The sequence below is a fragment of the Sinocyclocheilus anshuiensis genome, unplaced genomic scaffold (genome assembly GCF_001515605.1).
Source record: "Sinocyclocheilus anshuiensis isolate Anshui unplaced genomic scaffold, SAMN03320099.WGS_v1.1 scaffold534, whole genome shotgun sequence".
Taxonomy (NCBI): Eukaryota; Metazoa; Chordata; class Actinopteri; order Cypriniformes; family Cyprinidae; genus Sinocyclocheilus; species Sinocyclocheilus anshuiensis.
Window position 1 is genome coordinate 1,347,952 of NW_015547712.1, and position 11,841 is coordinate 1,359,792.

Here is an 11,841-nt window from a genome sequence, read left to right on the forward strand (position 1 = left end):
AGAATATCTCTTTGGGTTTGAGACTTTAGTCTTTGCAACTTTAGGGATCTTATCTATTCACGAACAGCTTGTAACACACCAAAGAGAAAGGAAAACTTGAAATCACAACATATGACCCCTTTAATAAACAAATAAAGAGGGAGACAAAGAAAGGCAGACATTTTTCTCACTGTTGTGGTTTTGTAAATTCTCCAGGATGGACTGCGATATCCGATCCCTCTTAACGAATAGTGGGCCGAGCCGTGCAGGTGACCATGTTGGAGGAGTTGCTATAACAACATGCATTTAATGACTTGCAGAGAATGCAGCCAGGGTTTATAACAGCCAGTAAAACGGATCTGGAATATATTAAGTACCCTGTAAATCTAATGCCAAGACATCAAAGTAGAAGCAGGATTGACAAAGAGAAAGAAAGAAAGAAAGAAAGAAAGAAAGAAAGAAAGAAAGAAAGAAAGAAAGCTAGAAGAAAGCAATCAAGGAGAAAATAATATTTTTAATGTAAGAGCTCAGATTCTAATCTGACATGAAGTTTTGATGTAATGATCATGGTGCAACTCCCTCTCCTCACTGTCTTGACTGTTCTGGGGGATTAGCGATCCGAGGTTAGCTTGCTTGATGCCAGAATGAGCCTTTTGTAGAGTTGCAAAAATGTTCTGGAACACAAGAGGCCTGTGGCATCAGTCCTAACCATGTAAGACCCTTTACTGTCCCACTTTCTTCTGTTAACGTTCAAAGCCTGTCTCCAGGAACTTAAGATCTTTAAACGAATTTGGTGATCAAGTTGAACATTTGCATTCGCAAATATCTCCCCAGCACAAAGAGCATTTCTTACAAACTCTTACAGATTTGAAAGCAAAAGCGCAAGCTCTGTTCCAAAACCCAGTGAGCTGCCATCTAAGGACGCGTACACGCTTGAGAAGGCTAGAAGACTTTGAAGGAAAGCGGAGACTTTGACGCTACGAATGCGTAAAGTTCATTATGAGGGCATGCAAAGAGCCGTATCAGTTTGTGTGCGCATGCACAGAAAAATACTACTGAACCTGAAATCGATGCCTGGGTCACATTATGTAGCAGCAAAGATGCTGTTTGTCATTGCTTAAAATTTGCATTTGCAGATTCCACCCCAGCTCAAAGATAAAACTCTCAAAAAAGATGTTTTCAATTGGTGCTAGCTGTAGCAGGATTACCAAGTGCTGTTTATGTATCCATCGCTGCCAGTTGCCTGAGGCTTGGTTAGCTACATTTTTATTATAGTTTTGTAGCCAAAAGAAAGAAAGAAAGCTAGCAAGAACGAAATGGAAGGATGTCTTGTGTGTTGGTGGGAAATTATTTGTGGAAAGTAGTTTGATTTGTTTGGTCGAAGGCAAGCGACCTGTGCTAATGTGAACCTGGTGTGAGACTCTGGCACTGAGACTGTTAGTTTTAGCTTTTTCTTCCATTCTTTCTCTAAGGGTCCACCGGGACCGGCTGGTGCCATCGGGCCTATTGGACCTGCTGGAATACGGGTGAGTGAAGACTGTTCAATGTACGACACATTAGGGTGAAAAAAATGTATTTTTTTAAGCATATTTCACCCCAAAATCAAATGAAAAAGACTTTATGTCATTTTAATTATATCATCATATTACAATGATATTATAAAATGTTATATAAACCATTAAGATATTTCTCACTTATGTTAAGTGAAATATATATTATTTCAATGCACATTTTATACATTTGTAAAGTATTTCATCCTTAAATCATGAATAGCTGTAGTGACTTTTATTTTTACATTTTTTTTTTTGTACATTTTTTTAAATAATTATAATTTATTATTATTTATCATTATATTTTTAGAATAAAATATGTATTATTTCATTATTGTTTTTGAATAAAATATATATTAACAATAATGATAATAATAATGAAAATAATACTAATAATACTAAAACATTATTATTATTATTATACTGTAAAGCACTTCAACTTTGTTGTTTTAAAATTGCTTTTTACATAATGTACATATATAAGTAATGTACAGTAGAGTTGAGAATTCTTATTATTTATATTTTTAACTGAAAAAATTATTTTGTAAATAATTAAATTCAAGAATTTTCACAACAATTAAGCACATTTTCCTCACATGGTCTCATTACTGTAATACAGTAATAAAAAATGCATGTAATACAGTAAACGCAAAACATCTTAGTAGTCCTTAAAATAGGCTTCATGTTCTTCATTTTCATTTGGGGCTTAAATACAACATTACATTTTTTTTTTTGTACATTTTTTTAAATAATTATAATTTATTATTATTTATCATTATATTTTTAGAATAAAATATGTATTATTTCATTATTGTTTTTGAATAAAATATATATTAACAATAATGATAATAATAATGAAAATAATACTAATAATACTAAAACATTATTATTATTATTATACTGTAAAGCACTTCAACTTTGTTGTTTTAAAATTGCTTTTTACATAATGTACATATATAAGTAATGTACAGTAGAGTTGAGAATTCTTATTATTTATATTTTTAACTGAAAAAATTATTTTGTAAATAATTAAATTCAAGAATTTTCACAACAATTAAGCACATTTTCCTCACATGGTCTCATTACTGTAATACAGTAATAAAAAATGCATGTAATACAGTAAACGTAAAACATCTTAGTAGTCCTTAAAATAGGCTTCATGTTCTTCATTTTCATTTGGGGCTTAAATACAACACAGATGTTTCTTTGAGAAACTCATTAAGATGCGATTCATCTGAACAAACATGTGTGTTATCAGTCTTATGTGGATCTATGCATGTATGTTATCGACACAGGGACCCCCAGGGAAGGAGGGACCCCCAGGACCCATGGGCCCACAAGGACCAATGGTATGTTCTTGGTTTTTTTTGGGTCACAATGCAAAACATCTCAGTAGTCATTTAAATAGGCTTCATGTTCTTCATTTTCATTTGGGGGCTCAAATAAAGCACAGATGTTTCTTTGAGAGACTCATTAAGATGTGATTCATGTGGATCTGAACGAACATGTGTGATATCAGTCTAATGTGGATCTGTGCATGTATGTTATCAACGCAGGGACCCCCAGGGAAGGAGGGGCCGGTGGGATCCATGGGCCCACAAGGACCTATGGTATGTTCTTGATTTTTTTGGGGGGGAGAAGAGGGAGTGTTGTTAAATTTGTTTTCTTTTACTCAGATGTGAGACTGTATTGCAGACATCTGTTTTGCTGAAGACCAGAGCTGTTATTCTTTTGTTCAGGGACCCCCAGGAGCCCCTGGAATGCCGGGACCTACTGGAAAACCTGGAAAGAATGGAGATACAGGTGTTCCGGTATGAAACCTTTTGGTTTTCATAGACATATAACAGCACAATACTGACACTGACACTAATTCGCTGGAAAAAAAAAAAAGAGAGAAAACAACATCTCTTTGATATTCCTTCTGAGAAAAAGACCCCAGTAATCTCATCCGTGGTTCTTCTAGATCTCCGAAACTGTGCACAGATTTGCCAAGATTTAGTAAAATCAGAAATTTCAGTATGAACTTTAGCATTTCTCATCAAATTCTTCCAAGAGCAAATGATCTGATCTGCTGTTTATATTCATTTTACAGATGAATACTCAATGTATAACAACTAGCGACTTATTTAAATGTTTTTAGTCTATTTTTACTTCTTTTAGAAGAAACATCTGATTCAAAGTTTCTTTTAATAGTTAATTGATTAGTTTTACAAAACACGAGTGGCACCTTTCTATGAGTTTTACCAAACATATTAAGACTATTTTTGACCTTTTTTTATCCAAAAAGTTAAGAAAGGAAATGCGATCCACGTTGTTTGCAATTCAGTTCAATAAATATTTACTCACTGAAATGCAGTGTGGTTTTGGGCATAAGTCAGGAGCAAGCAAGTGATTTTAGTTTATGTTTGGAAGCGTCACAGTCTATTTAAAGAGAAATATGATTTCATTCATACAGGGACCGACTGGGGTTAAAGGAGACAAAGGAGACAGAGTGAGTGATGATTTTAATATCTGCTTTCATCATTTCGCAAGAGTTTGAGTGGAGGAGACGTTAACATCTCGTATTCATCCTCCTAGGGAGACATCGCATCCCAGAGCATGATGCGCTCTATTGCCAGACAAGTGTGCGAACAGCTCGTGAACGGTAATGCATTTCAGCCAGTAGACTGTTCTGATGCAAAAAACTACTTACTGTATACGATTCAAATCGAGAAAAGTACATGCAAGGTTTTTTTGCAATTTAAACAATAAAGTATACTGTGAATATACACTATTCAATAAAAAAATACAGTGAAAACAGTTTAATATAGTGAAATATTATTACAATTTAAAATAACTGTTTTCTGTGTGAATATATTGTAAAATGTCATTTATTCCTGTGATCAAAGCTGAATTTTCAGCATCATTACTCCAGTCTTCAGTGTCACGATACATCAGAAATCATTCTAATATACTGATTTGCTGCTCAAGAAACATTTCTGATTATTATCAATGTTGAAAACAGTTGTGCAGCTTCATACTTTTGTGGAAACGGTGATCTTTTTTTTTTTCTTAATTCTTTGATCATTAGAAAGTTCAAAGGAACAGTATTTATTTGAAATAGAATCTTTTGTAACATTATAAATTACTTTACTGTCACTTTTGATCAGTTTACCATGCCCTTGCTCAATAAAAATATAGAATTCTTTCTAACCCCAAAATTTTAAACAGTAGTGTACTCATGACTAAAAGATGTTATGAGACATGATGTTCAGATGATCCCAAGGGTTACATTTCATTCAAATCTGCTGTTTCATGGTTTACATTATACAGGACAAATGGGTCGATTCAACGAAGTGCTGAACCAAATCCCCAGCAACTATCACAGCAACAGCCCAGGGCCCTCTGGCCCCCCTGGACCTTCCGGATCCATGGGACCACGCGGAGAGCCCGGTCGGATAGGCAGAAATGGCCTTCCCGGAAGTCCAGGGTTGCCTGGACGCCAGGGAGATCGAGGTACCTGAAACAACAGCAAACCCAAAACATAAACAGAAAACCGTGCCAAATACAACCATGTGATTTTAATCAGCCTCAAGAACTGTGGTTAGTTTAGACTACTGCCCTCGCTGTACAGTATATGTAGAAATGCTAAGACAAATAATTTAGCTGCCATGCGGTTTGCTGTCTAAATTAATAGGAAACACTCTCTCATACACTTAAAATTAAAGGTTCTTTATTGGCATTGATGTTTCCATGAAGAACCTTTAACATTCATAGAATCTTTCCATTTCACAAAAGGTTCTTAATTGTGGAAAAAAGTTCTTTAGATTTTTTAAATGTTTTTCACTCTAAAAAAAACTGGTTCTTTTAAGAATTGCTCTTTATGGAACCCTTTAAGGAATCTTGCTGCAAGAGTTTAAGTAAGATGTTCGGCTATGGCACATTTAGCAGTGTGTTGCAGATGCATATTTGCAGCTATGTGTGTGTGGATTTATATATCTGTGTTTGTGTGTGTTTTCATTAGGACCAGCCGGAGAAAAGGGAGATAGAGGAAGTCCAGGCATCGGAGAGAAAGGACAGAGAGGATCCACTGGACCACCTGGTATGTGTCATGTGCTGAAACCTAGCTTACTGGAGCTCATCTAGATGAGGAATACAGTTCTGAAAAAACCTGGAAATATCAGGGAAAATTGTGATTTACTGGGCAGTTTTTTTCCTTATGCTATATTTGAACTCATTTCCGCCACTTTCATTTTTAGACACAGAGCTGTTGGATGTGTCGCGTTTTAAGTTACGTAACACTTAAAAAATTAGCGGACATAACTCTTCCAGACTTTTCCCTCAAAGAAACTGTCAAGTCAAGTTAAATCACATTTATTTATATTGTGCTTTATACAATACAGATTTTTTCAAAGCAGCTTCACAGAAATAAAAAAGCAGTGTTGTAAAATTTCAACACTTATAAAATGATGTCAGTTTCAGCTCTACATAAGATAATAATGCCATTATTCATGTCGATGTTAAAAAGTTCATCAGTTATGAAACAAATTGAATCCAGCTATAAAGCAGCTTTAAAGAAGACAATAGTGTCATTATTCAGATTAGATAAATTCAGTGTTGATTCAGTTTTTTTTTTTCAGTAACTGTCAATGTTGCAAAAGTTCATCTATAATGATAAACTTTATTGAGGAATGAAAGAATAGATAGTATCATTATCCAGTTCAGTTCAGTTCTCATCCAGCATTATCAGTGCAGTCAAATCGAAAATATTTCTGGAAGTTAATTCCCTTTTAAGCCCCTTTTCATAAACAGAAAGCTGTTTGGAAACAGTCATTGCTTATGCAATTCTGTTTGGTGATGCTAATGGTACAGAGATTTATTTACACTGAACATTTACACTGCAGATAAAAACTAAAATATATGTATGATTTCATGCTACAATTAATATAAAAATTGTGCACCAAAAATTATAAAATAAAAGAATGCCAATGTGGCACAAGTGTAAAATTATTTTTGACAGCATTTCTGAAAGCTAATTATCTTATAAGCCCCCATTTATGTCACATTTAAAGGTAATTTCCGAGGCAATATTTTTCCTGATTTCTGTAGGCCCACCTGGTGAGTCCAGAATCGGCCCTCCTGGTTCAACCGGCCCTCCGGGCAGCCGCGGTCAGTCCGGTCGCAACGGTGTCAGCGGTGTACGTGGTCCACCCGGCCCCCCTGGCTACTGTGACTCCTCTCAGTGTGTCGGTATCCCATATAACGGACAGGGTTACAGAGGTACGTCCCTCATGTTCTAGCTGTGCCCGGTGCATGACAGTAGAAATAACATTAATAGCATGTGTAGTGTAACACAGTGCATGAACAGAGCAGAAGATGATGTAGCTAGTTACAGCTGAATAATGCAGATTATCATGGGTGAATCTTACCAAACTTTTCAAGAACATGCACGAGTCATATTTCACTCCAAAATCAAAAATATCAAAATAAATAAAATGCAGCCATTTTTATGATGGCATTATTTCGACATAAACATAGATTTTTTAAAATGTTTTTGAAGGTCTTTTTTGCTCACCAAGGCTGCTTTTGTTTGACTAAAATATTGTGTAATATTTTGAAATATTTTTGCAATTTAAAATAACTGTTCTCTATTGTAATATGTTTTTAAATGTAATTTATTCCTGTGAGGCAAAGCTGAATTTCTAGCAGCCATTACGCCAGTCTTCATTGTCACTTCTGATGCAATTTAATGCATCCATTCTCAATGAAATTATTTCACTGACCCCAAACTTTTGAACTGTACAACAGCAATACAAAAAATGCATTCACATTTCTGTAATGCACGAAATATTAAGAATTGTCTGTAAAAGCCATATGCTAACTTTGAGGCCAAAATTGTTATTCAATAAGTCAGTTGTTACAAAGCCATTAAGTCTTTTCTTTTGATTTTGGAAGGAAATATGCTCCGGATTTTCACCCTCTCTAGTATCAAAGTATCAGAAGCTAATTTTCAGTTTGTGATTTGTCTGGCAAAGAATTCTAACCCCCTCTTTGACCTGTTCCAGGTTCATAAACTTTCTAAACCACCTGTGCTGCTTACACTTTGAAATCCTGAGAAAATCACATGTTATTGGGCTCTGTGCGGATAACCAACCACGGAGATGATTAAGCGAACACTATTGAACAAAAGCAAACAAACAAACAGATAAAAGCAACAAACAGAGATTACGATCTGCGGATGGGTACTAACCACAACTCACAGCCACGGGCATCAGTGACGGCAGTCAAAACAACCGAAAACAAGCTGCAGTCGACTGGAGACGCATGACCAAAACACGCAAAAACACAACAAATACTAACCAGGTGGATCTGTAGCCAAAACAACTGTCATTTAGCATGTTAACTCCAAGAGTTTTTGTTTATCTGGACATAAACTAATCATGCCTAGTAGGTGAAGCCCAGTCCACTAAAAAAACAATAGTTTTAACCCTCGTAGTGAGCTTGAATTCAACTGCTTGCATAATGCTGACACTAGTGCCTCTTATTTTACTGCGTGCCTTAAGTGATCTCACAGACGTTTGCTCAGGGCCAGTTTCTTTTTGTTCATCGGACCCTGGAGGTTTCTTTTCTTTTCTCCTTTAGTATGTATGCACTCATCTTGCCAGTTTCATTTCCTAAAGGTTCATTTCTGTATCAGTGGGATCATTTCTCTTTCATTTGGCTGGAAGTAAGGGTTTAGAAAATTATGGGTGTGCGGTTGAATTCTTGACTTCGCAGGCAAACTTGCCCATATCAGCATACATTAGTTTTGATAGTAATTTTACTATGTCTATAAATAAAGGATGAATTTAGGTATCAGGCAACTTTTTGCCATTGAGATGACTGGAAAAATTGGTCCAATTATCCTGAATTAATTAACCCTACATACAAACATTGGGGTCCCAAAGTCTGAAACCTCATTGAAAATTGTTGTTGTTCTTTTTATTTAAATCTGGAAAACAATGTTTTGAGATTTTGAAGCTTGTGGTTTCATTTGAATCTTATGTATTTGGCAGACACTTTTATCCAAAGCTGGTTAGATTGTATTAAAATTATTTATGTTGTCAGCATGTGCACTGGCTGGGAATTGAACCCATGACCTTGTGTGAGTTGTAGGAAAAAGAAAAGTTGAAGATCTTTCATCTAATTAGTAAGATCAAACCTTGTAAATCGGATTGTTTTGCCGATGTAATTTGGAAGGGTTTTCACTTGAGGTTTCAGGCTTTTAGACCCTGCTGTGTGTAAAGTACATACATAAAGCACTGACCCATTTACAACTCATCGACAAGCAGTTTCTAACCCCTTGCACTTACCGTAGCCAGATTGAGAAAGGTAATAATCGTATTTTTGCTTGTTGAGTGACTCAACTGGCCACTGCCGTATCTCCAAGCAGAACAATTTCCACCTGATGCCGAGCAAATAGTCCCAATCCCAGAAGAAGACTTTGAGATCTCACCAAACCAACGGCGCAAGAGGTCACTGCCAGAGACGGGATCTGAAAGGAAAGCTTGGTAAAAAAAAGAGGGGGGGGGTTCATTGGCTCATGTTATTTGTTTGTTGACATTTTGACGGCTTGTACAGATAATTTAACCCTTCAAACCCTGTGTGAATTCAGCAGATCAGACGCATGAATCTCCTAATATAACCTCAAAGCTTCTTTCTGTACTCCATCGCTTGTAAAATCGCATTGAATATGTGTCCGATTGGAATCATTGACGTGTCACACATCGCAGCGTGCAGGTGAAAGGTGTTTGATAATTTATTAACTTTGAAGGGTTTCCAAAGATCATTGCCTCTTCCAGCCATCTGCATATTCACCATTCATCACTTATGTACGAATACACATTATTATCCATTTCTGTCTTCATTCACCTGAGAGATTGTCTTTGTTTTTTTTGTTTTGTTTACATCTGCAGTAAAACATGCCCTCCATCACGATATTATAAATCAGATATTGATCATATTGGATGAATGTTTGATTTAACCTCACAGCTGATTTGACCAAAGGTGGAATTGCATGTCTGTGGTGTATATTTAGTATGTTTTTTGTTTTTCATTTTCATTTGTAGTTGTTTGTTTTCCTTTTTTTAATCCAGAATATAGTTGTTGTAATTGTTGTTTTATCGGTATCAAATGCAGTTTTGGCATTTGCGTGCAAGACTATATATATAGTATTGCTGCTTCATGTTTGTAACTGCACATTGTGAATTCCACGGCCTTATTTTCTTATTTATTTCTGAAACAGAGGAGGCATTTTTCAATAAAACTACTGAAAATATTAAATGTGCCATTTTTTTTTTCTTGCACAAGATTCATATTTCATTGCTGGTGTCATTAGATGAAGGGCTTATGAAATCAAAATGCTGGCTTTTAGCCCATGCATGAGATCTAAATTCTTGTATGCTACTAAAAGTTGAAAGAATTGAAAGTAACTTCATTGCTTTCAAACCTAAATTAAAGGTTATCGGCTTTGATTTGTCTCACCCCAACCTTCTGGTTTCAAAAGGAAATGCTTCAAAACATCAATGAAATCTGTGTTTGTCAAAGTAAATATGTGCTTGCAAGGCAGCAAAAGAATTGTGTTGATAGTTACACATTTCACCTAATTGTCTGATTTTGCTATTTTAGCCCAATCGAGATAATTACTCATGACGTCAATCTGTAGGCCAATCAGAAGGGCTAATTTTCCTAAAAATTAGACTAGTGGTTTTTGATTTATGAGTACATGGTCTGTGGTTAACTTGAGACTTTCACTTTTTTTTTTACAACATAAATTAGATGACCAGTTACGTCTCAAACATGAATTCTGAAGCTGCTGTGTTTGGTTGTTGATTCATCAAGCTTGTAAATACATCCCTGTGGTTGTTGCAACTGAGACCAACCAGAATTAAAAAAATAAATAAATAAATAAATATTTATTTAATGGTTTTCAAACACCCTCCATCTGACATTGGTCATTTAAATCGGCTGAATCGTTGCATTTAATTAATTGCAAAAATGTATGGAGAAAAAAATAAAAAATATCAGCACAGTGGCCACCTTGCAATGCAAGTATTGTAATAATTATTGCATTCATTTCTTGTGACCAATACAGCGTGTTTTCCTCTCGGGCCATAAAGCGCATTGATTCGTCTTTTTGCATTCAAGTATTTTGATCAAATTAAGCACAAATTCATCTGCTTCATATTGTAGGGAGCAGATTTGATCTTTGCAGCCATTGTAATCCGGGAACTAAATTTCACATGACAAATATTAAACGCATGTGTACAAAGTCTCTTTCTCCCATAAGGAACCACTTCAAAATGGACTGGAAGCTTCTATTAGGGGCTTCATTGATTTATGGCCAAAATTGATGCATAATAGCCCACATTTAATGTTGTTCAGACACATGAATGTGTCCACGGTCCAGATAACTTCACTGATTTAGAGAAGCGTCTCATAACTGTGAGCAGCTTCCAGCAGCGCCGGTCTGGAATTTAATTTGAAAGGTATGATGGATCTGACGGCGGTACTACAGTACAGTGTTCGGTAACGGACACGTTTGAAGTCCGTCCAGACATGCCATCGAGAGGAATGCATCATGACCTCTGATGGTGTCAAAATATAAAACACATTATCAGTAAGAGTCAAGGGTTGGTGAAGATTTTTGGCTTAAAATGACCTCAAACACGAGAACGATGACGTGACTCCATCCTTCCGACGCACATTATGATGCTCAGCGGATCTGAAAGGTATTTAGATGCTTAAACAAACGGTCGTCATACGTCCTCTTCTCTAAATTGCCAAAAATGTCCGGGGGGTTTTTCATAAAACCAAACAAGCCAGACGTATTTCAGTTATTCAGACTTATTTTGAACCAAATCAAATGACAATAAGTCAGACTAACTGAAATAAACCTTGCTTTTTTTGTAAACTTGTTTAAAGGAACAGGCCCCAGGTTGTTGACATTGTTTTCATACTTGCTAAAGGTAATGATTGAAAGGTAGTTCAGCCAATAGTGTGCAGGCATTGTAAATAATCGACCAATCATGGCGTGCGAGAAGGCGGGATCTACAGAGAACGGTCGACGAAAAGCAAATAAGCCTATGAGGACATGTCAAAACAAAGCAAAAACCCCTACATGTTAGAATGGGACAATTTAGATCCGTTGTACAATCCGGTACGATTTAGAATTGTACTTAAACCACACATAACGAGAAAGAAAAAATCAGTAAGTTACTTTTATGGTGTATTTGGTCATTTTTGTAGCTTTACAGTCCTATTATGTATGCGTTCATAATATGGAGAAGAGCAG

The 11,841-nt window shown here is 35.9% G+C and overlaps 1 protein-coding gene across 1 annotated transcript in view; it reads left to right on the forward strand.

The window, feature by feature from the left end:
* Positions 1 to 9,068, forward strand: part of LOC107704073 (collagen alpha-1(XII) chain-like) — an 83,584-nt gene extending 74,516 nt beyond the window's left edge. Inside the window, exons 70-78 of the mRNA XM_016506917.1 lie at positions 1,452 to 1,505; positions 2,825 to 2,878; positions 3,269 to 3,340; positions 3,985 to 4,020; positions 4,107 to 4,173; positions 4,842 to 5,024; positions 5,533 to 5,610; positions 6,618 to 6,788; positions 7,574 to 9,068. Coding sequence (XP_016362403.1) covers positions 1,452 to 1,505; positions 2,825 to 2,878; positions 3,269 to 3,340; positions 3,985 to 4,020; positions 4,107 to 4,173; positions 4,842 to 5,024; positions 5,533 to 5,610; positions 6,618 to 6,788; positions 7,574 to 7,581 — 723 coding nt within the window. The 3' untranslated portion in view covers positions 7,582 to 9,068. The remainder of the gene's footprint in view (positions 1 to 1,451; positions 1,506 to 2,824; positions 2,879 to 3,268; positions 3,341 to 3,984; positions 4,021 to 4,106; positions 4,174 to 4,841; positions 5,025 to 5,532; positions 5,611 to 6,617; positions 6,789 to 7,573) is intronic.
* The last annotated feature ends 2,773 nt before the right edge of the window (positions 9,069 to 11,841 follow it).